Source organism: Mandrillus leucophaeus, unplaced genomic scaffold (genome assembly GCF_000951045.1).
Source record: "Mandrillus leucophaeus isolate KB7577 unplaced genomic scaffold, Mleu.le_1.0 Scaffold323, whole genome shotgun sequence".
Lineage (NCBI taxonomy): Eukaryota > Metazoa > Chordata > Mammalia > Primates > Cercopithecidae > Mandrillus > Mandrillus leucophaeus.
In genome coordinates, this window is record NW_012103399.1 from 1,656,372 (window position 1) to 1,681,506 (window position 25,135).

Consider the following 25,135-nt stretch of genomic DNA (forward strand, 5'->3'; position numbering starts at 1 on the left):
TAAAAGTGATTGCTTTGGCCAGGTGTGGTGGCTTATGCCTGTAATCTCAGCACTTTGGGAGACTGAGGCAGGAGGATCACCTGAGATAGGGAGTTCAAGACCAGCCTGACCAACATGGAGAAACCCCGTCTCTCTGAAAATACAGAATTAGCCAGGCGTGGTGGTGCATGCCTGTAATCCCAGCTACTCGGGAGGCCGAGGCATGAGAATCACTTGGACTCGGGAGGCAGAGGTTGTGGTGAGCTGAGATCGCTCCATTGCACTGCAGCCCGGAAAAAAAAACCAAAACTCCATCTTAAAAAAAAAAAAAAAAAAGTGACTGCTTCCAGGTTGTAGGACAGGGGTATGACAGAAGACTATTTTTTCACCATATGCTTTTTGGTTCTATTATCTTCTTTAAAAAATCATCATTTTATGTAGATCAAAACATTTTTAAAAGAGAAGTTCTGCAAATCATAGGACTTTGATTTCTACATAGAAACTTGAACATTTCATCTAGTGCAGTCTCCTACCTTCAGGTGGGTAAATGCCAAAACTCAGGTGGCCTTTTGGAATGTGCTGCGTGGCCCCTGAACAAATTGAAGAAGGAAAAAAGCAGTTTGTATTCCACAGCGAAAGTTATGCTTCAAAGTGGCAGAGGCTTTTGGGGAACATCATTGACTCCTGAAAGATTGTCATGGGCCTTCTGAGGTGTCTCACTGAGACAGGGTGATTGGAGTAGTAGCCAGGAGACCCTGGTCTAGTCCTGACCTTGTTCGTGCTTTGCTGTGAGATGGAGCAAGTATTGGCCCTCCTTGGTTTCTGTTAATGCCCCTGGACAATAGGGCTTTGAGTTTTCCAAGGGCCCTTATAGCTCTACATTTCTAGAACTGGACAATGATAGCAAATAGCTATCAGAGGGGGAGAGACAATAAACAACTGAACAAATAAGATGCTTTCAGACCATGCAAATCCTCCAAAGAAAATAAACTAGGGGGATGGGCTAAATTATGCTGGAGGGGGCGTGGTTACTTTACATGGTATGCTCAGGGGCGCTTTTCTGGGGAGGTGATGTTTGAATTAAGACCCAGACAATGCCAGAGAGTCAGCTGAGGGTGAAACGGAGAGACCGCTCCAGGGAACCGTGTTCGGAGAACCAAGACTAGTTCCCCTAAAGCAGCAGAGCACTGAAGCCTGCAGGCACAAGGGCGGGCATAGGGATTGGGGTGTGGTAGGGGAAGGAGATGGATCCGTATTTACTATTACACTTTTCAAAGGGAAAATAACTTTTTGTGAATGGCAAGGATTAATTCTGATGCCACCTTGGGCTTAGTGGACCAGCCTTCATCCGACACACAGCCCCGGGAGCTGTTTGTTCTTTTGTATCATCCGAGAGGGCAGGATGCAACATGGGTGTATGTGGTGGCAAGGAGATAGCACCACTTGGAAAATCCCTAGGGAAGCTGGTCTCTAGGGACCAAAATTATATTTCTTGGGAGCAACTTATGTCAGGAGTCAAAGACATAACATCACGACTTCTCCACCCACTCACATAAATGCTTAAGAGTTGGTCCAATGCTTGGTCGGGCACAGTGACTCACGCCTGTAATCCTAGCGCTCTGGGAGGCCAAGGCTGGTGGATCACCTGAGGTTAAGAGTTCGAGACCAGCCTGGCCAACATAGTGAAACCCTGTCTCTACTAACAATACAAAAATTAGGTGGACATGGTGGTGCACTCCTGTAATCCCGGCTACTCAGGAGGCCGAGGCAGGAGAATCGCTTGAACTCAGGAGGTGGAGGTTGCAGTGAGTGGATATCACGCCACGGCACTCCAGCCTGGGTGACAGAGCGAGACGCCATCTCAAAAAAAAAAAAAAAAGGTTTGAATACCCTCTGAAGACCCTGTGAAGATCAGGGCTGACACAGTATGAACAATGTCCAGTATACATGGCAGTAAATTAAATTGTTTAAATTACAAGTAAAATAAATGCACATAGTCTTTGATTCAGCGCCTTCACTACTAGGAATCTATCTTTAAATATATTAATGCAAGGTGTGCAAAGAAGTAAGTGGGAGGATGCTTGTTGGCAGTGCCATATGGAGCAGCGGAAAGTCTGGGAGCAACCTAAATGGCTACCAATAGGAAACTAGTTAAGTAAATAGTGGTGTAGCCGCACAAGGGAACACCAGGCAGCCATTCAAGGAATGAGGTGTATTCGTAGGCACAGGGAAAGAATGTTCTCTGAGGGATATTATTAGAAAAGCTAGGTTGGAGGTTGGGGCTTAGACTTGTGGCCAAAGGAGTTTGCTGGAACTCCCAACTCCACGCTCCTGTCCCCTACTAGCCCTCGGCCCATCCAGCCAAAGACAGTTGACTGGGGCGCGGTGGGAGCAGCCATGCCCAGGAGGAGGTGCGGTCGAGGGCAAAGCACTGCACCGGGGCCTGAATAAATGCGCTCCACCAATCCAGAAAGCGAACAGTGGCGCTTCCTCCAATCAGGTGTGAAGGGATGAGTGAGGGGCGGGACAAGAGGCCGGGAGTGTTACTCTGGTACAGCTCCCGCCACACGGAAACGTGGAGTGAAGGATAAGTGTTCTCCCAGTAAATACCTCTGGAAGGAGGCACAGGAAACTGAGAAGCGTGGTTCCCCCTAAGAGGGCAGTGGCTGACTGGCGTCGGAAATGGTGGTGCAGAAGGGAGACTTATTTTGGTATAGAGTTGCAGGAGTAAAGAGTTATTTTTATTCCCTCTTAAACATTTGGGGGATTTCCGCTACTTGTGAATAACTTCCTCCAAAGCCTCGGATGAAGTCACCAGCAATGTCCTGGGTTCACAAGTCCTAAAATTGAGCTACCCCATTTTGGTTTTTACTGGAGATCTGAATTCCAGATGTCATAGGAGACCTTTACTTCTCTGTTATTTTTCAGAGTGCCTGGTGGTTCAAACCAACCTCTAGCCGCCATTTCTCTTACACTGTACTCGAAACCTTACTTGACTTCTCATTAAAACGTATCCCTTTCTCTGTGGAAGCTTGTTCCTGATGTCTGAAATGTCCAATTGAAACCATTCCCAGAGCTTAAAACAGTACCTCCCAGACAGCAGCATTTGACAACCACCCTGAGGATTTCTGCTGACACTGAGGACCACCTGTCCTTTTACTTACATAACATTTTCCCTGAATTGTTCACTTTTAAAGCTTCAATAACTTGGTTTTAAAATGATACTTTATATCACTACTATAAGTGGTGTTTATTCCTTATAAAAAGAACGTTACAAATAAATACAATAAACTCAGAATGATGTTATTAAATTCTAGCTACAAATACGTTCTAACCAAAGATCTGCTTTCTCTTTTTGTTAAAAAGAAATTAGCAAGTATTGGAGACTGACTAGCACCAAACTGGGTCTTTTCCTTGGTGAACTCAGAAGGATTGGAATGGGGACTTTTTCACTATGTGGTTCAGTGTTGCTTAATGCCCTATCAATGCACTATCCAAAACCATGCCTTATAACATTTTAATTCCATCCTTTGGGAAAGAATGGGTTAAAACCATTTTTTTCTAGAAAGTTTTAGTTACATGTCCATATGGATTTGTGTCATCTGAGCTGAACAGCATATGAAGCCATTATCACCCTGGAGTTAATGGCCCTGGTGAAGTTGGCATTTGGGCATTCCTGCTGATGTTAAAGTAACAGGGCATTCAGCATGGTACATGAGCCCTTTTTCCCCCCAGGGTCAGAAATGCATCTATTTAAAAGAAAAGAAAAAAAAAGGAATGCATCATTTTGGAGGCAGCAGCATATGATGGCAGCTAAGAATGATGCAGGCCTAAACAAAGGGGAATTTGTCCTTTTTGAAAGAATTAGAAGAATCTCTAAGCTGGTTCATTGGGTCCTTCTAATTGTTGATGCACAGACTCACAGCCAGGACCTCTCAGACTGAGTTCTGCAGCCATACAGCTCCTGGCTTATTGTTAATGCATCCTAGGTCTCAAGGAGTGGACCCTGTATGAGCCCAGGAGCCTTGTTCCATTCCGTGAGGGGATAATGGGGGTGAGAATGAGCATGGTTGGATAGGAGAGCTGGCAGTGAAAAGGTGGAGGGTTTGTGCAGTCAGTGCATGTCCACTAGAGGAGTGGGAATAGTTGGTACCAGAAAAACGCCTTTTAAAATGATCCTGTTTCGGGCTGGGGATGGTGGTTCACGTCTGTAATCCCAGTGCTTTGGGAGACCGAGGCGGGCAGATCACCTGAGGTGGAGGGTTCGAGAGCAGCCTGGCCAACATGGTGAAACTCCGTCTCTACTAAAATACAAAATAAGCCAGGTGTAGTAGCACATGCCTGTAGTCCCAGCTGCTGAGGAGGCTGAAGCAGGAGAATCACTTGAACCTGGGAGGCAGAGGTTGCAGTGAGCCAAGATTGTGCCACTGTACTCCAGCCTGGGCAACAGAGCAAGACTCTGTCTCAAAACCAAAACAAAAAAAGTCCTATTTCAGAAATATCAGTGAATGCTTAAACTCGGAGTGAAAGTTTCATGACAGATAGGATCTTTACAATATCTCAAAATACCTTCCCATACATGCCACAATATGGATGGCTACTCAGGAGGCTGAGGCAGGAGACTCACTTGAACCTGGGAGGTGGAGGTTGCAGTGAGCGGAGATCACGCCACTGTACTCCAGCCTGGGCGACAGAGTGAGACTCTGTCTCAAAAAAAAAAAAAAAAAAAGAAAAGAAAGAAAATGTCCTTGTTTTTCAGAAACACACACTAAAGCACTTAGTTATATGGTTTAGGCAACTTACTCTCAAGTGGGTCAGAAAGAGAGAGAGAGACAGTGTGTGTGTGTGTGTATGTGTGTGCATTAATCCATTTAAAACTGGGGCTACAATTTCATCCCAGTGAACAGTGAACAAAAGGTCTGATTTGCACAGTACTTCAAAACATGAAACTACAAATTAATTTTTTTCCAAAAAAATTACTAACTGTCTGGTCACAAATTATTGGAATAAAAGAAGAATGAACCAAGTGTTGATATTAGGAGGTTGCATCTTCCCACCAGATGATTTGATGTGACATCTTCTCTTGACATTTGACTTTTATTGACCAAGATGATGGTTATAATATACTCAAAGATTTTATCAATTTTCCCCAGTGTGACTTTTAATTGTTTCATAGTTAAAGCATTCTTTTGAATGCTTTTTCCTCATTTATTGGGAACTTGTCCAGCTCAGACAAGTCCTCATGTATTCATGCCCTCAGTTGCTTTTCTTCTGATCTCCCATGATATTTTCATCAACTTTGGACAACTGTAGTTCTGTTGTAACACTTGCAGTTTCACTTTGCAGTTACTTCCTTTGTATATCATTCAAACTGTCCTGCCAAAGTAAAGCATTACCCTGAAATCTCAGTGGTTTAACATTCAGAGGCTTATTAATTCCCCAGTCATGATATCTGTCCAAGATGTGAGGCTTCAACCTACTATGGCTGCACCATCCCCAGCTACTTCCTTAGGGAAAGGGAGCATGGAAAACTCATACCTGCTCTCCTCTGCATCAGCCTGAAAATGGCCATGTCATGCAGTTCTGGCCCATTGGTTAGAATTAGTCATGAGTACCTGCTCTCCTCTTCATCAGCCTGGAAATGGCCATGCCATGCAGTTCTGGGCTATTAGTCATGAGTTTCCCCCATAGCTGCAAGGGAGTCCAGGAAATGTAGTCTTCCTGTGTGATCAGAGAGGGAAAAATTAAATGTATTTTTTGGGGGTCCAGTGTTGTTCAAATGGGAATATATATTAAGAAGAATGGTTTCTGAGTGGATATTTATTTTATTTTATTTTTATTTTTTTGAGATAGGGTCTTGCTGTGTCACCCAGGCTAGTGTGCAGTGGTGAGATCATGGTTTATTGCAGCCTCCACTCCCTGGGCTCAAGCAATCCTTCTGCCTTAGTTTACCAAGTACCTGGGACCACAGGCACATGCCACAACACTAGGCTAGTTTTTCAAATGTTTTGTAGAGATGGAGTTTTGCTCTGTTGCCCAAGCTGATCTCAAACTCCTGGGCTTAATTAACATCCTCTTGCCTTGGCCTCCCGAAGTGGTGAGATTACAGGCATAAGCCACCATGCCCAGCTGGGTATTAATTTTATAAATGATCAGATCATTAGGAAATATTTCTGTATTGTGATCACTTTTTCTTTATTATGAAGCAGAGGCTCTGATCAGGAATCCTCAGTGAGCTTCTGGGCGTGGGGAATCAGGAACAGCATCTTAGCACACACAAAGCCACTCCTTCTGCCGAAGAGGCGTGATGGTTTTCTGAATTAGGGATTCTAATGAGTCCTCACCCTCCTCCTCCACAAGGAATATTTGGCATCTGAATGCAATAGCAGACAGCCCCTCTCATGCCAGACTTTTGTCCAGTAAAGTCTCCAGGCGAGTAAAGATGGGGAGCCACTGTTTTTGCTTTTCCAAGACCCTATGAAATGTTGCCTTTTCTTTTTAAGAGACAGAGCCTTGCTTTGTTGCCCAGGCTGGAGTGCAGTGGTGCAATTATGGCTCACTGCATCCTCAGCCTCCTAGGCTCAAGCTATCTTCCTGCCTTAGCTTCCTAAGTAGCTGGGCCTGCAGGTATGACTATGAGGCCCAGCTAATTTTCTTTTATTGTTTTTAGAGACAGTGGCTACTATGTTTCCCCAGCTGGTCTCAATCTCCTGGGCCCAAGCTATCTTCGTGCCTTCTCCCAAAGTTCCAGGATTATGGGCATGAGCCACCACACCCAGCTAAAAGGTGTTTATTTTTTATTGTAATTTTGTTTTGTCATTGACAGATTTTGAATTTCTCTTTCTTAACCCCTTCAGCACATCCCGCTCTGGGCTTTAAACGTGACCCCTCGCCTCGCCCTGCCCTGTGAAAATGTTGGTGCTTCTTGCTTTCATCATCGCCTTCCACATCACCTCTGCAGCCTTGCTGTTCATTGCCACCATCGACAATGTAAGTTTCCTTTCCTTCCACTTACTCAGAACCCCGGGTCCTGGAGTCAATAGAAGTGGGTTATATTGGTCTGTTCTCATGCTGCTAATAAAGGCATACCAGAGACTGGGTAATTTATAAAGAAAACGAGGTCTAATGGACTCACAATTCCACGTGTCTCGGGAAGCCTCTGCAGAAGGCAAAGGAGGAGCAAAGACACGTCTTACATGGCAGCAGGCAAGAGAGCGTGTGCAGGGCAACTGCCCTTTATAAATCCATCAGATCTCGTGAGACCCATTCACTACCACGAGAACAGTACAGGAAGAACTTGCCCCCATGATTCAGTTACCTCCCAGTGGGTCCCTACCATGACATGTGGGAATTATGGGAACTACAATTCGAGATTTGGTTGGGGACACAGCCAAACCATATCACAGGTTGAGAACCCTGCCAAGGTTCAACCATAGTTTGGGGTTGTCCTCCCTGCGGAGGCACACCCATCTTCTGACCCAAGGGCTAAAGACTCTTGGCCTGAATGTGAAGGTTCAGGCCGTCCCATGTTCAGGTTTTGGGGGCAGGTCCTGGCAGGCAGGGACGTTTGTCCTCCCATCCGTGATTCTTTCATAGAGCTGGTCTCTAGGAAGCCCTTTGAGGATGTTGTGTGACTTCAGCTTTCCTCTAGATCAGAGTTCTCAACCTTGCCACTATTGTCGTTTTGGGCTGGATAATCCTTTGTTATGGGGGCCTCCCTGTGCATTGTAGGAAGTTCAGCAATATGTCTGGCCTTACCCGCTAGATGCAGTAGCACCCCCACCCCTGGTTATGACAATCTAAAATATCTTCAGACATTGTCAGATGTCCCATGGAGAACAAAATCACCCTCTGTTGAGGACCACTGCCCTAGATCCTCCAGGTGACCTATCCCAGGTGGCCTCTGCCCCCAACTCCTGACACCTCCTTATCAACCAGGGTCCCCTGTTGCTAGCCCACCCGGCCATGTCCTCCCCAGCAGAGCTCATGCATGGAACTTTCCAGACTCTACGTATGCCCCTATGAAAAATTTAACGTTTTCCTTTAGTATCCAGCTTGCAGCCATATGGCAGGAATGTATTAGATAAATAACCTCTTGGCATAGATTAATATCCCCCCAAGCAGGGAGTGACATTAGGGAAGCTTCTTAACAGAGCTTCTCTCTGGCTTATACACCGATCCAAAGACCTGGCGTCCATCCTGCTCATTTTAGACTGCAGAGATAATTAAAGGGCAGAAACATTGCTCAGAAAGCCAAAAAGTACACCACACGAGTGGTCACCAACTCTGTCTACATATACGGCTCCTGTTGAATCATCATGACAATAATAACATAAACGATAACACCTGTCACTTAGTGATCACTATGGCCCTTTTATGCATGTCATCTCATGTGATCTCCACCCCAACTGTACCAGGTAGGGTACCAACCTCTCCTTGCACTGGGTTACAGGTGAAGGAGCTGAGCCTCAGGGCCATTCGGGCACTTGGCAGAGTTTACAGTGCAGTAAGCAGCAGAGCCAGGATTTAAGTCATTCCAGAGGCTCCTGGTCCTGGAGCCTGTCAGGGGAGATGAGCGCAGTCATCGCATTTGGGTTCTGGAGCTTCTTGCTGAGCTGCTGTGAGTGGCCTGGGTAGGGACCACATTGATGCTATGGAGTATAGCAGTGGTCCCCAACCTTTTTGGCACCAGGGACTGGTTTCATGGAAGACAATTTTTCCACAGATTGGGGAGGGGCATTGCAGGGGGATGGTTTCAGAATGATTGAAGTGCATTACATTTATTATGTACTTTATTATTATTACATTGTAATATATAATGGAGTAATTATATAACTCGTCATAATGGAATCAGTGGGAGCCCTGAGCTTGTTTTTCTGGACTAGGCGGTCCCATCTGGGGGTGATGGGAGACAATGACAGATCATCAGGCATTAGAGTCTCATAAGGAGCGTGCAGCCTAGATCCCTGGCATGCACCGTTCACAATAAGGTTGACTCCTATGAGAATCTAATGTCCCTGGTGACCTGACAGGAGGCAGAGCTCAGGCAGTAGTGTGAGCGATGGGGAGCAGCTGTAAATACAGATAAAGTTTCCTTCACTGGCTGCTCACCTTCTGCTGCATGGCCTGGTTCCTAACAGGCCACAGACAGGTACCAGTCCATGGCCCATGGGTTGGGGAACCCTGGATTATAGTATTTGGACCCACCATTCCAGGAGCCACTGTGAAATCAATGGGACCGAATGTTCTTTTAGAATCTTTTTTCTATTTCTTCCCATCTAGTCCTTTGGCATCCAGAAAAGGCCCCAGACTTAGTGAAAAGGATACACAGACATTAGGGGCAGGAAACCATCAGCCTTAGTGAATCGTATCTAGCACCCCCAGGGCATGTATATTATCGTGGCACATACTGAGAAGACGCAGATGGACTCTTTGTCCATCAGTGAATCTGAGGGTATTCATTACGCATTTGGAATTGTGCTTGGCAACTGGAAGGTAGAAGGAAGGCCATCTTGGGCAGTAGGTGAAGGACAGCAGCCACCAAAGCACAGAGGGAAATGAATGCTTTGGGCTGAAGACAGGAGAATCTTGTCTGGTCATCCCATGCATTGCAGTGTTTGTTTGTTTGTGACAGGGTCTCTCTCTGTCACCCAGGCTGGAGTGTAGTGTTGCGATCATGGCTCACTGCAGCCTCTACTGCCCAGGCTCAAGTGATCCTCCCACCTCCGGCTCCTGAGTAGCTGGGACTACAGTCATGCACCACCACGCCTGACTAATTTTTTTGTATTTTTTTGTAGAGATGAGTTGCCCCGGCTGGTCTCAAAGTCCTGGGCTCAAGCAATCCTCCCACTTCGGCCTCCCAAAGTGCTGAAATTACAGGCATGAGCCACCGTGCCCAGCCCTGTCTGCTAATATTTCCACCAACTCAGCCTTATCTTTTCTCCCATACTCTCTGAGGGCCTGGACCACCTCTTATCCTTTGGGAGACAGTAGCAGGGCATCACCTGGAGCCGGTTAGAAATGTAGAATCCCGGCCGGGCGTGGTGGCTCACGCCTGTAATTCCAGCACTTTGGGAGGCCGAGGCAGCTGGATCACCTGAGGTCAGGAGTTTGAGACCAGCCTGACCAACATGGCGAAACCCTGTGTCTACTAAAAATACAAAATTAGCCAGGTGTGGTGGTGCATGCCCCTAAATCCCAGCTACTCAGGAGGCTGAGGCAGGAGAATCACTCGAACTCAGTATGGGAAGGCTGCAGTGAGCTGAGATCATGTACTGCACTCCAGCCTGGGCAACAAGAGTGAAATTCCATCTCAAAAAAAAACAAAAAAAGAAGAAAAAAAAAGAAATGTAGAATCCTGGCTGGGCGCAGTGGCTCATGTTTGTAATCCCAGCACTGTGGGAGGCTGAGGTGGGTGGATCACCTGAGGTCAGGAGTTCAAGACTAGCCTGGCAACATGGTAAACCCTGGCTCTACAAAATATACAAAAATTAGTCAGGCATGGTGATGTGCACCTGTAGTCCCAGATACTCAGGAGGCTGAGGTGGGAGGATTGCTTGAGCCCAAGAGATGGAGGCTGCAGTGAGCCAAGACCGTGCCACTGCCCTCCAGCCTGGGCGACAGAGCAAGACTCTGTCTCAAAAAAATAAATAACTAAGAAAGAAATGCAGAACCCAGGCCCCACCCCAGACCTCCTGAGTCAGTCTGCATTAGAATAAGCTCCCTAGGAATTCTCAAATGCACTGCAGTTTGAGAATCCCAGAAGCCCACCATGCCTCATGCCTAGTTAGGAGTCAGTGTTTGCATCATTAACGGACAGCCTTTCTCTCTGTTTCCATTTTGTGTTACAGGCCTGGTGGGTAGGAGATGAGTTTTTTGCAGATGTCTGGAGAATATGTACCAACAACACGAATTGTACAGTAATCAATGACAGCTTTCAAGGTGAGTGTGAATGAAGGAAGCTGACTGAGAAGCACTGAGGGAGGAAAGAACGTTCAGGAGTGAGGCTTTCGGGTTCCCCGACTCCTCACCCGCTCCTCCACTTGCTGCATACTCCAATGGGCCTGGCCGCGTTTGCTCAGTGTATGTTAGAGCGGAGGACACCAGAAGCTGGAGATGTCAGGGGTGTGGCGAAGCCGGAGGCTAGAGGGAGACCAACTCCAGCTGAGTTGGACCTCATGCCTTCTCTTCTCTGTCTGTTGGCACAGCCGAGTTTCCCTTCCTCATCTTTTCTCCAGCTTCAGCTCTCATCTAGAATTTTCTCTTCCCTTTTTTTTTATCCAAGACTTGCCTCTGAATGGTCTCAGAGACCATGATTTACTCTCTAGTCACTTTTCCCCGTCCAGCAGTAAGAAATCCGAGATCTGGCCGGGCACAGTAGCTCATGCCTGTAATCCCAGCACTTTGGGAGGCAGAGGCGGATGGATCACTTGAGGTCAGGAATTTGAGACCAGCCTGGTCAATATGGCAAAACCCTGTCTCTACTAAAAATACAAAAATTAGCTGGGCGTGGTGGTGCACACCTATAATCCCACCTACTGAGGAGGCCGAAGCAAGAGAATTGCTTGAACGAAGGAGGCGGAGGTTGCGTTTTCTGAGCCGAGATCACGCCACTGCACTGCACCCTGGGTGACAGAGTGAGACCCTGTCTCAAAAACAAGCAAACAGAACTCTGAGATCTGGCTTCCGTTCCTAGACAAGCTGTGTAACCTCGCATTGGGCAGGTCAATTTCAACATCCTCAGCTGTAGAATAGAAGTAATAATGATGCCCTTGCCGTGCCCACCTCTTCAATAAGCTAAAATATATGAAAAGGCTTTGAAATACAGAAAATCCCATTCAAAAACATGCTGACCACTGTTTTTCCTTATGAAGTGAATGGTTCTGTTTTTCCTCATAGAACTGATGGAATAGATACTTTGGGATCCCAGTTGCCTGATAAAATATAGTATACGCGGTTAAATTGGAGATTTCAGATAAACAATAAGTACTTTGTTTTAGTATGACTATGCCCCAAATGTTAATATAACATGGGACATACTTATGCTAAAACTTATTGGTTTTGTTGGGGGGGAGGGTTTAGTTTTTAGTTTTTTGTTTGTTTGTTTTTTGAGACAGGGTCTCACTCTGTCACCCAGGCTGGAATGCAGTGGTGCGATCACAGCTCACTGCAGCCTTGACCTCCTGGGCTCAAGTGATCTTCCCATCTCAGCTTCTCAGATAGCTGGGACTACAGGCACTCACCACCATGCCCAGCTAATTTTTATAATTTTTGTAGAGATGGAGTTTCACCATGTTGCCCAGGCTGGTCTCCAACTCGTGGGCTCAAGAGATCTGCCTGCCTCAGCCTAAAGGAGGAGGACGAGCCACCATGCCTTGCCTAAAAATTGTTAATTGTCTATTGGATATTCATTTACTGGGCATCCTGCCTTTGTGTTTGTTTTGGTTTGTTTGCCAAATCTGACAATCCTGTTAGGGAGCAAAGGAGTGTACTCCCTGGGTCCCAGATTCTCACCGCACTCAATCACAATATCCATATTTATCATAAAAGCAGCAAAAATACCAGTAGAAGGCACCACTTACTTAACTGTGAGGCATGGGTCTCAGTCCTTTACATAGGTGATGTCATAGCCCCATCAGGCAGGGACCATAGGCCCCATTTTAAGATGGGGAAACTGAGGCACAGAGCAGTTAAGTTACCCAAGGCCACATAGCCAGGAGCGAATGATGGCGGCAGGATTCCAGTCTCGATGTGACCAACTCTAAAGCCGGTGCCCTTAACCACGGAACACCATCGGTGCTCTCTTCCATCTCATCTGTTATTCTGTCACTCTAACCTCTGGCCCTGGAAACAGCCCTCCTTCCCTGTGCTCTGCAAGCGCCAGCTGTCGCCAGTGTGCAAGGCCAGCTGGGCGGGCTTGCTGTGCTCTGTGGCTGTTTTTCCGCATCCTCCACTTGGGATTATTGACTTATTTTTCTTTAAAACGGGTTGGCGAACCACTGGCCAAATTCAGTCCAAGGCCTGTTTTTGTTTGGCCTGGGAGCTAAGAACAGTTTTTACATTTCTAAAAGTTGTTTACACACGCACACATACACACACACACACGCACACACACACCCCTAAAAACAAAAAGAACATTTGACAAGAGACCATATGGTTCACAAAACCGAAAATATTCACTCTCTGTCCCTCTCCTGAAGTTTGCCAATTTTTTTTACTTTAAAAAGTTTACTTTTAAAATAGCCCACTTTTCTGTACATAAATCTACTGTATTTATTTATTTAGTAGAGACAGGGTCTTGCTGTGTTGCCCAGGCTGGTTTTTCATGCCTGGCTTCGAGTGATCCTCCCACCTTGGCCTCCCAAAGTGCTGGGATTTATAGGCATGAGCCACTGCACTCGCCCATAAATCTATTTTATTTTATTTTTTGAATCAGGGTCTCACTCTGTCACCCTGGCTGGAGTGCAGTGGTGCAATTACGGCTCACTGTAACGTCTGCCCCCCACGTTCCAGTGATCCTCCCACCTCAGCCTCCCCAGTACATGAGTGTGTGCCACCACACCTGGCTAATTTTTGTATTTTCTGTAGAGACAGGGTTTCACCATGTTGCCCATGCTGGTCTTGAACTCCTGAGCTGAAGCGCTTCTCCCGCTTCACCCGCTTCGGCCTCCCAAACCATAAGTCTATATTAAAGACAAGTGATAAACTAGTCTCACTTGCCATAAAAGAAGGGAAGCTTTCTGAAAATACTAGATCAAAAGCCCGGTGACTTTATGAAAGTCTGGCCAGACACACTTCCCTCCTGAGGCCTCTGAGCCTGTTTCTGGCCCTTTTCATGTTAAGAAACAACCCCAAACACCCAGATATTAGTGGGTGTTTTTACAGCGCAAAAGCAGCTGGTGAAGAACTCCTCCTTGAGGTCCTTAGAGAAATCTATTTATTTATTTTTATTTATTTATTTTTTAGAGACACAGTCTTGCTCTGTCACCCAGGTTGGAATGCAGTGGCGCAATCTCGGCTCACTGCAGCCCCCGCCTTCTGGGTTCAAGCCAACCTCCTGCCTCCATCTCCCGAGTAGCTGGGATTACAGGTGTGCGCCACCACGCCCAGCTAATTTTTGTATTTTTAGTAGAGACAGGGTTTTGCCGTGTTGGACAGGCTGGTCTCAAACTCCTGACCTCAGGTGATCCACCTGCCTCTGCCTCCCAAAGTGCTGGGATTACAGGCTGAGTCACCGCGCCCGGCCCTTAGAGGAATTTAAACTGAGCAAAGTGAGCATCCCTCTCATTCAGTGAATTTTCGTTGTTTCCCGTCCTCACTGGGTTCCACATGCACTCATCTTAGGGGCTGCCTTGTGGGCACATCCTGCACCCCCTCTCAGCTTTGAGAAACCCTGTTCTAGGAAAATGAATTCATCCTTTCCCCCAAAGGCATGTTTTCCCCATTTGCCCCATCGTGGGTCACTTGTTGCTGAAAATACAAATTCCTGGTGCCCGCTCCAGGACAATGGTAGCAGAATCTCCAGGGGGAGAGGCCTAAGAATCTGCATTTTTAATAAACAATCCCAGGTGATCCCTGGGATTGGGCAGATTTGGGAAGTGCTGCTCTAAGCCAGAGGGTCACCACTTGGGCCCCGCACTGGAATTCCCTCGGTGGCTTTATGAAGCCCTCATGCCTGGTCTCAATGCCCGACATTCTGATTTATTTCATCTCAGTAGAGCCTGCTGGGTTTTTTCGTTTTTGTTTTTGTTTTTTAATGGAGTTATAATTTACAAACAAGGTGCAGGCTTCTTAAGGGCTCAGTTTGGTGGGTTTTGACAATTATATAAACACCCATGTAACCACCATCCAAAAGAAGACAGAGAACATTCCCAACTCTCCAGAAAGTTCCTCGGGCCCCCGTCCACACAGTTGCCACCGCTTTCTGCCCTCAAGGCAACCACTTCTGACTTCTGTCACTGTAACTCACTTCCACCTGTTCCTGGGCCTCGTAGGAACGGGGTCATGTGGTGTGTGTCATAGAGGGGGAGCCGGTCTGACTTCTTTTGCTCCCCGTAAGGAATTGGGGGAGAGGCTAGATGCTCTCCAAGTAACCATGATGTGTAGCCAGAATGGATTAAATCCACAGCTCTAGACGTTTCGTTAAGTACTTACAAATTATGTTCACTCTAGTGAGTTTTTGGGCAAAACTGTAAAATTGAAGCAAAAAAAAAAAAGAAAAAGAAAAGGAAGGTGTGCCTTAGGTTTGCTGTGCAGCACGGACACTGTCCCCTCACCTTTCTTTTGGCCTCATCCTAGTGGTTAACATTCAGCATTCAGCTCTTACACAGGACTCCCACCTTGCCTGCACCCTCTAAACCCCCTTACGTAGACAAGTTTACTCTCCCTTCCCAGCCCGATGAGGGAGGAGGTATTAGTATCCCCATTTTAGAGTTCAAGACCAGCGTGAGCAACATAGCGAGACTCCATCCCTACAAAACTTTTTTAAAAATTAGCCAGACATGCCTGTAGTCCCAGCTACACAGGAGCCTGAGGCAGGAGGATCACCTGAGCCCAAGAATTCAAGGCTGCAGTGAGCTATGGTTGTGCCACTGCACTCCAGCCTGGACGTCAGAGTGAGACCCTGTCTCAAAAAAAAAAAAATGTATCCCCATTTTACAGGTGAGGAAACTGAGGCCCACGAAGGTGGCTGTAACCCATGTGCAGGACGCCTTCCCTACGCCACATAGCTTTCTATGCATAGCTTCACTGTGACCTGCCCCCATGTGACACCCTCCACCATAGACCTCCCTTCTCCACTGAAACTTCTCTGTACTGAGCCCCAAACCTTCACACCCCAATCTCTGTTAAGGCTGACCTGAAAAGAAAGGAGCTTCCTCCTCTTTGTAAGTAGTGACCGTGAAGATCAGCCTCTGATACCTGCAGGCTACTATGGGGTCCACAGAGCACTTCACAAGGTCACGGTCCCGTGAGCCCCGAGTCCACAAGAATCCCTCTCTAAAATGTAGACCCCCAAGGCCCCATCCTGACTCCTTGAGTCAGAATCTACCATGTTGGAACCTGGGATTTGTACTTCGAAAGAATCCCCTGTTCATGAGCCAAGCATTTGGGAGCTGTGACCCAGACCGGGAAGAATGCAGAGCAAATGATTCTTGCCTCGTCTTCCACATAAGGGTGCTGAGGATTGTCCAGTCAAATGGACACTGGAGGTGAAGGGCAGGGGGTCTGGAAGACTCCTTGGCTGCCCTTGTGCTCGGACCGTGTAGACGACAGCCTGAACCCCTGCCTGTTTGCCTCCTGTCACCCCTACTCTGGAGCTGCCGCAGTCACCGTGCACCCCGCAGTGCCGGCTGGCCACGGTCCTCAGTCCTGTGCCCCCACCCTTTTCCCGCAGAGTACTCCACGCTGCAGGCGGTCCAGGCCACGATGATCCTCTCCACCATTCTCTGCTGCATCGCCTTCTTCATCTTCGTGCTCCAGCTCTTCCGCCTGAAGCAGGGAGAGAGGTTTGTCCTAACCTCCATCATCCAGCTAATGGCATGTAAGTAAATCGACGGGCTTGCCTAACAAGGGGCTTCCTGGAATAAGCACTCCCTTCCCAGCCGCCAGGAGGGAAGCCAGGAGGGAGGATTTGGAAAGGAGAAATTGGCAGCCATGCGGTGCTGTGTGCATGTGTGTGTTTGTGTGTGCATGTGTGTGTTTGTGTGTGTATGTGTGTGTGTGCACCCATGCTGTACCACAGTGGGACATTTTATAGTCGGGAGTTTGGATTGAGTTGGGAGTCCAGGGAAGGCATCCTGGAGACATGAAGCCAGAGGATCTGGAGGGTGAGTAGGAGTTGCTGTTGACAGTGTTCTGTCTCAGTACGGAGAGGAGGGAACAGTGTCCTGGGTAGAGGGAACAGCATGATGGAAGCCCTGCGATGGGAGGGACAGAGAGCTGCCCAGTGGGGCTGGAGTGCAGTGGGAAATGAACCAGCAGGGCAGGCAGGGCCATGCTCCATGGAGTCTTGCAGGCCATAGAAAGGGTTTGGGGTCTTTGTTCTAAACTGGTGGGAAGCCATCAACAAGTTTCAGGCTGGTGGGTGACAGATGTGCCCACATTGCGCCAGGCCTGTGCTGACTGCAGGGGCTCAGGAGATGAACAAGGCACAGCCTCAGTCCTGGAGAAACTTGGAGGAAGCAGAGGTCTCAGAGCATTTTCTTCTACTTAGGAATTTTAGCAAGGCTGAAGTCAGATCAGAAGTCAGAAGCCACGCCAGGATCATTGGTCGCTTCTCAGTGACAATTTAAAGCTTTCTGATGACCAAATGCAGAAGTCCCTTCTCGGGTGCTTTCCAGTCAGGAGTTAACGAGTGGCTTGATGAAGGCAAGAAATCCGGGTGTCAGAGCCAACTCAGGCTGCTTGGCCCTAATCACCCTAACTACCACCTCCTTCCAGCCCTCCACCTCCCCAGCTAGGTTCAAGTCCAAACCTGCCATACCCTTGGGATGACCCTGAAACGTGTCATCAGTGCAGTGACAACTTGTTCTAGTTTGCCTGGGACCATCCTCTGTTTTAAAACTGAAAGTCCTGACCAGGTGCAGGAACCCTTTGGGAGGCCCATGCAGGAGGATTGCTTGAGCCCAGGAGTTCAAGAACAGCCTGGGCAACATAGTGAGACTTCATCTATACAAAAAAAAAAAAAAAAATTAGCCAAGCATGGCAGAGCACACCTATAGTCCCAGCTACTCGGGAGGCTGGAGTGGGAGATCATTTGGGCCTGAGAGGTGAAGGCTGCCGTGAGCTGTGGGGTGCTGTACCACTAGTATTAGTCCCTTCTCACGCTGCTAGTAAACACATACCTGAGACTGGGTAATCTGTAAAGGAAAGAGACTTAATGGACTTACAGTTCCACATGGCTGGGGAGGCCTCACAGTCATAGTGGAAGACAAGGGAGAACAAAAGGGCTTACATGGCGGCGGCAAAGAGAGCGTGTGCAGGGGAACTCCCATTTGTAAAACCATCATATCTTGCGAGACTTACTACCACGAGAACAGTATGGGGGAACCGCCCCCTTGATTCAGTGACCTCCACCGGCCCCGCCCTTGACACGTGGGGATTATTACAATTCAAGGTCAGATTTGGGTGGGGACCAGCCCAGCCAAACCATAGCACCACTGCACTCCAGCCTGAGGGACAGAGTGAGACTCTGTCTTGAAAAAAGTATAAAATAAAATAAAATACAACATAAAATAAAAACACTGAAAGTTCCACATCCTAGGAAACCCCAGGCCAGGGCAAAGTAGGGTGGTTGGTCACACTCAGCGTCCCCTCCCCTTGGGGCACTTTCACTGGATAGCCAGATACCATGCCTTCTAGGCAGAGAATGGAAGTGTTTTCAAGTGCAAAAGACTCCAGATGGTCACTTGATCTTGAGAACCCCCCAAATCCACCCCAATCCTTCCAGGGACCTTTCTAAAGTGCTGACTCCCAAGGCTCCAGCCTGCCCTCTTGAATCAGAATCTGCTGGGTTAGAGCCTGGGGACTTGTACTCCTGTCCCTGAGCCAAGCGTTGGAGAGCAATGAGCCAGAACAAATAAGGCCTAAAGGGGGAATGCGACCTTCCCAAGGACCCCAGGCGAGGTAGTGAGGAGGTGTCTGATCCCCCTCCTTTACTGTCTCTGTATCTGCCAGTTAGAGGCGTGGACCCCCACCCTCCCCGACCCCATTAAAGGCAATTGAATCCCGTCATTCAACTTGGGGTGGGGGGGCTTGGGCAATTGAATCCCGTCATTCAACTTGGGGTGGGGGGGCTTGGGTGGTTACTCTGTTGCCCAGGCTGAAGTACGGTGGTGTGATCATGGCTCACTGTAGCCTCAGCCTCTATGGCTCAAGCAATGCTCCCACCTCAGCCTCCCGAATAGCCGGGACTACAGACATGCGCCATTATGCCTGGCTAATTTCTATACTTCTCGTAGAGATGGAGTTTCACCGTGTTGCCCAGGCTGGTCTGGCAGTCTGCCAGTGTCAGCCTATCAAAGTGCTGGGATTCCGACCATGAGCCACCGCGCCCAGCTTCTGAAGTTTATGTTCCATTATTGTCTCTGACTGTCTGTTGATCTGTAAAGCCACTTAGTCAAAACTGATTACCCTAATGTATATATTTAGGAATTTTATATATAAATTTTCATATATATGAAAATTCCCCCATATTTTAATATGAAACTCACACGTCTTCCTATTTTCCTTCCATAGCATCCCCTTCTCCCCAATTTCTTTGGCCATTTTCTGGTCCGAAGACCTGGCCCTCCCTGTTATGCTTCAAACTGCAGAGTGTTTAGATGCCATATTAGGCAGACGCAAGCGGCAGATACCCTTACTCATGTGAGAGATGGGATTCTGGGGGTAGCTTGCAAGAATCAAAGGAAAAGCTGAAAATCCAGGTCTTGGAAAGAAGATCCAGGCACCAGCCACTGACAGGCAGCGGCTTCAGGGAGATGCCGTCAGAATCAAGGAAGCCTAACAGGGTCACTGTTTAGATTCAGGTTTCCAGGAGTGAGAGTCTGACTGGCAGAGATTGCGTGCTTGGCCCCTGGCCAGAGACTGTCTAGGCATCTTGAAGGACAGTCCCACCAAAACTGCCTGGCCAGGAGAGGGATAGGTCCCCCAAGGAAAACCACAGCACTTAACCTCATCTTAGCTCTAATGTCTGTAAATATTGGGACAGCAAGTATTTCTTTTTTTGTTTTTTGAGATAGGGTTTTGCTCTGTCGCCTAAGCTGGAGTGCAGTGGTGCGACCTTGGCTCTCTGCAACCTCTGCCTTCCGGGTTCAGGCGATTCTCATGCCTCAGCCTGCCAAGTAGCTGGGACTACAAGGTGTACACCATCACACCCAGCTAATTTTTGTATTTTTAGTAGAGATGAGGTTTTGCTCTGTTGGCCGGCTGGTCTTGAACTCCTGGGCTTCAGTGATCGGCCCGCCTTAACCTCCCAAAGTGCTGGGATTACAGGCGTGATCCACCATACCCGGCCAAGGACCACAAGTATTACAGTTAGGGTGCTTTTGGCCTTATGTAAGAGAAAATCGAATTAACTGTGTCTTCAGTTGCAAAGATAGTTACTATTTTTACATAAAAAGTACTCTGGAGGTAGAAAAGGTTCTAGAGCTGATTTGGCAGCATCAGCATCAAGCACTTCCACTCATTCATTCCATCCTCCTATTCTGTCATCTTTGGTGTTGGTGTTGACCTCTTCATGGCTCCAAAAAGGCTGTTGCAACTCCAGACATTTCATCCTGCCCCTACAATATCTAAAGCAGTCAGCAAGAGAAAGTGGAGCAACTTAAAAAAGCTTTCTCCTCCCTCATCTCTCTCTTTTCAGGCTGTCATATTTTTCTTTTTTTTCCTTTTTTTTTTTGAGAGGAAGTTTTCGCTGTTGTTGTCCAGGCTGGAGTGCAATGGCGCGATCTTGGCTTACTGCAACCTCCACCTCCTGAGTTCAAGCGATTCTCCTGCCTCAGCCTCCCTAGTAGCTGAGATTACAGGCGCCTGCCACTGCATCTGGCTAATTTTTTGTATTTTTAGTAGAGACGAGGTTTCACCGTGTTGGCCAGGCTGGTCTCGAACTCCTGACCTCAGGTGATCCACCTGCCTTGGCCTTGCAGTGCTGGGATTACAGGAGTGAGTCACAGTGCCTGGCCCAGGTAGTCATATTTTTCAGTGAAGGTTTTCTGTGGTCAGGACTGGTACACATACTGACCCATCGGCTGTAACAAGTAAACAGGAACCAGATTGCCAAGAAGAAGGCCTGGCAAACTATGGCTCATAGGTCAAATCTGGCCTGCCATGTGTTTTTGTAAATAAAATTTTGTTGTAACACCACCATTATCATTCATTCTTGTATCTTCTATGGGCGTTGTCATGCAACTGTGGCGGACTTGTGTGACTATGGCCCACAGAAAACCTAAACTGCTTCCTGTCTACAGGGCACATCTGTTGACCTCTGGCTTAGACCAATTATGTTCACGCTCTGGGTTGGTGATGTGGCTGCCCAAACAAAACTGGGTTTAGTTAGCAAGAATGGGAAGCAAAATAGCTACAGGGTAGGTGACAATATCCTTCCACAAAACATCAGTTGTAATTTTTCCAATAGACTAAAATAAATACCTATTAATAACAAGAGCTTAAGGCTGGCCGCGGTGGCTCACGTCTGTTTGAGAGGCCAAGGCAGGCGGATTGCTTGAACTCAGGAGTTCAAGACCAGCCTGGGTGACATGACAAAATCCTGTCTCTTCAACAAAATAATAATAAACAAAGAGTAAAAGCTGAAGTTTGTACCCAGGGCGCACTGTGGTCCATGATTTATTCAAAACTCACCTTTCTTCCTGACAGGTCTGTGTGTCATGATTGCGGCCTCCATTTATACAGACAGGTGTGAAGATATTCACGAGAAAAACATGCAATTCTATTACATGACCGAAGGCGGCAGCTACGGCTACTCCTACATCCTGGCGTGGGTGGCGTTCGCCTGCACCTTCGTCAGCGGCATGATGTACCTGATACTGAGGAAGCGCAAATAGAACCCCGAGCTGGGTTGCTTTCACTGCCGTACAGAATCCACATTCAGATAACCATTTTGTATATAATCATTATTTTTTTGAGGTTTTTCTAGCAAACGTATTGTTTCCTTTAAAAGCCAAAAAGAAAAAAAAAAAAGAAAAAGAAAAAGAAAAAGAAAAAAATCCAAAAGAGAGAAGAGTTTTTGCATTCTTGAGATCAGAGAATAGACTATGAAGGCTGGTATTCAGAACTGCTGCCCACTCAAAAGTCTCAGCAAGACACAAGCAAAAATCCAGCAATGCTCAAATCCAAAAGCGCTCGACCGGACATTTCTTAACTGTGGGGCTGTGATGGGAGGAGACGAGAGGCTGGGAAAGCCGGGTCTCTGGGGATGAGCTTCCTATAGGTTTCAGCCGGCCCAAGCCCCGCCCAAATCTCTCTGCTAGTGGTGGGTGGAAGAGGGTGAAGTGGGGTATAGAAGAATGACAGCTTCCTGAGAGGTTTAGGCCGAGTTCCAGGTGAGAAGCAGGTGTAGCCCCTGGCGTTCTGTCTGTATCCAAACCAGAGCCCGAACGACCCTCTGGTATAGGGGTGGGTCAGAAAGTCTCACCTCAATTTGCCGACAGCGTCACCTGCTTGCCTTAGGAATGGTGATCCTTTACCTGTGTGCCAGATTTAGACTCAGCTTCAGGCAAAACCTACAGCGCCCCCCCTCACCCCAGACCTACAGAATCGGAGTCTTCAAGGGATGGGGCTGGGGAATCTGCATTTCTAACACGCTCCCTGGACAATGCTTCAGATGCATTGCAGTTGGGGACCACAGTCCCTGGGCCGGGTGAGCAGAACTGCCTCAAAAATGCTAGGATGTCATCATGTGGAGATGAGGAGGTGAATGTAACCCCCACAGCAGGCCAAAACCTTGGCCTCCATTGCCACAGCTGTCTACATCTAGGGCCCAAACCCCATTCCTGGGCCATGTGAACTCATAGATACCTTCAGGGAGTGGGGTGCAACCTCCTTCCCATCCTATCCCAGAAGGCCTCTCCCTTCTTGTCCAGCCCTTTATGCTATACTTGGCTGGCCTCTCACCCCTATTTCTAGAGCCTCAGAGGACCCACTCACTATTCATTCATTCATTCATTCATTCATTCATTCATTCATCGACATAAATCATGACTTGCATGCGTGTGCCAGGCACAGGAGATACCCTATCGAAACAATGTCCTCCTAGGGCTCATGGCCTAGTGGAGGAGACAGATTAAAAATTAATTAGAAAAACTGGCTGTGTGCAGTGGCTCACCTTTGTAATCCCAGTACTTTGGGAGGCCAAGGCAGGTGGATCACCTGAGGTCAGGAGTTTGAGACCAGCCTGGCCAAAATGGTGAAACCCCGTCTCTACTAAAAATACAAAAATGAGCTGGGTATGGTGATACGCGCCTGTAATCCCAGCTATCAGGTGGCTGAGGGAGGAGAATCACTTGAACCAGGAAGCAAGAGGTTGCAGTGAGCCAAGATTGTGCCACTGCACTCCAGCCTGGGCAACAGAGTGAGACTCCATCTCAAAAAAAGAAAAGAAACTAATTACACACTGTGATGGAGGCTGCAAAGAACATCACTAAGAATTCAAAATCATCTGGGTGCAGTGGGTCACGCCTGTAATCCCAGCACTTTGGGAGGCCGAGGCAGGTGGATCACGAGGTCAGGAGTGTAAGACCAGCCTGGCCAACATAGTGAAACCCTGTCTCTACTAAAAATACAACAAAATTAGCCAGGCGTGGTGGCAGGCGCCTGTAATACCAGCTACTTGGGAGGCTGAGGCAAGGAGAATTGCTTGAACCTGGGAGGCGGAGGTTGCAGTGAGCCGAGATTGCACCGCTGTACTCCAACCCAGGCGACAGTCTGAGACTGTCTCAAAAAATACATATAAAATAAAATAATTCAAAATCGAGACCTGTGACATGGGAGGGAATCTGCTTTATGCGTGCCTATTTTTAAATGCTCCTGGAGGCATTTAGGCATTTGGATCAGTCTAAATATAGCTCCATTCAGTTCGTGCAGATGACATTTATTGGACAGTACCTGTCTGTAACACCCGGAAAACATGTCTGTGGAGAGGCCCATGGTCCCAACAGTAAATGTGGTGAGAGGGTCCCATAGAGCCAGAGTTTTCAAGCTTTAGGGGTTCCCATGCCACTTGGGACAGGCTGATTCAGCGGGTCTGGGTGAATGTTTTGAAGGTGATTTTAAGACTGTGGTGAGAAATAGGGCTTTTAGGGGCTCGTCCTTCAAATAGGGCTTTTAGGGGCTCGTCCTTGTGGCAATGCAGGCCACCCAGGAACCATCCCAGGAGAGAAGCTGTTTGCACCTCATTGTTTTTTTCTGCTTAAGTTGGAGCAGGATGCTGGGGGCTGTCCTGGGAGGGGGTGTGGGACCTTGTGCTATTTAAATACTTGTGCACTTGACCTTCTGCTGAGTGGAGTGATGATTTGCCACCAGCTCAGTTCCAGTGGAGCTGAAGACACGTCTGGCTTGAGTAGTTTTAGGGCCACCATGGATATCTCTTCAATGCAAGATTGGCTCTTTCCATCTACTCTTTCATTCATTTGTTTTTGACAGATAGTATTAAATGTTTATCATGTTCCAGGCACTGTGTGAGGCTCTGAAAATACAGGGGTGAGCAAATCCAGATATCTCCCCTGCTCTCATGAAGTTTGGAGTCTGAGATACGACCCCCTCCCTATGGAGAAGCTGCCAATGCAGTACAGGGTGGCCTGGGGCCAGAGACAGGAGAAATGTCACCTCCTTCCTCCATGAGATACTATCACTGATCATATCGTGGGCAAGAATGTGGTTTACACCCCTAGGATTAACAGGATGCTACCCAGGCTCATAGAGGAAGTTGAATCTTAAGTTCCCTTGAAACTTTCTACCTTGGTGGCTTTCCTATAATTTTCTTCTTTTTTTTTTTTTTTCCGCTGAATTTCGCTCTTGTTGCCCAGGCTGGAGTGGTGCAATAGCACCATCTTGGCTCACTGCAACCTCTGCCTCCTGGGTTCAAGTGATTCTCCTGTCTCAGCCTCCTGAGTAGCTGGGATTACAGGCGCACGCCACCACGCCCAGCTAATTTTTGTATTTTTAGTAGAGATGGGGTTTCTCCATGTTGGTCAGGCTGGTCTTGAACTCCCGACCTCAGGTGATCCACCCGTCTCAGCTTCCAAAGTGCTGGGATTACAGGCGTGAGCCACTGTGCCCGGCCTTCTATAATTTTCTGGTAGTCACACTGGAAACAAAACACCTTAGAACCAGAGATCGACCACCTCCAAGCAATACATGAATTCCCTTCACAAGAAACGTCAGGGCTACGTGAGTATCTGTCTTGAATGCAGTCTGAAATGACCCTGTGGATTTTCCTGGCTGGTTGCCACTACTGTACAACATTCAGTGCCCACATCCACCTGTGCCATGAAGGTTTTTTGAGACATGAGAGATGCCTCTTCCCTGCTGTGTGACACGGATTTGGGAAGTTGGAAAGAAATGACATCAGGGAGAAAACATCCAAGCTTCTCACCTGTAGGTAGAATCTGCCGCCACTTGGTGCTTATTACCAGTTATTCAA

General features: G+C 47.7%; 1 protein-coding gene across 1 annotated transcript in view; it reads left to right on the plus strand.

Annotated features, from left to right (window-relative positions):
* Positions 1 to 24,164, plus strand: part of EMP2 (epithelial membrane protein 2) — a 27,337-nt gene extending 3,173 nt beyond the window's left edge. Inside the window, exons 2-5 of the mRNA XM_011988127.1 lie at positions 6,837 to 6,969; positions 10,830 to 10,920; positions 16,373 to 16,519; positions 21,352 to 24,164. Of these exons, the coding sequence (XP_011843517.1) occupies positions 6,892 to 6,969; positions 10,830 to 10,920; positions 16,373 to 16,519; positions 21,352 to 21,539 (504 nt within the window). The 5' untranslated portion in view covers positions 6,837 to 6,891 and the 3' untranslated portion in view covers positions 21,540 to 24,164. The remainder of the gene's footprint in view (positions 1 to 6,836; positions 6,970 to 10,829; positions 10,921 to 16,372; positions 16,520 to 21,351) is intronic.
* The last annotated feature ends 971 nt before the right edge of the window (positions 24,165 to 25,135 follow it).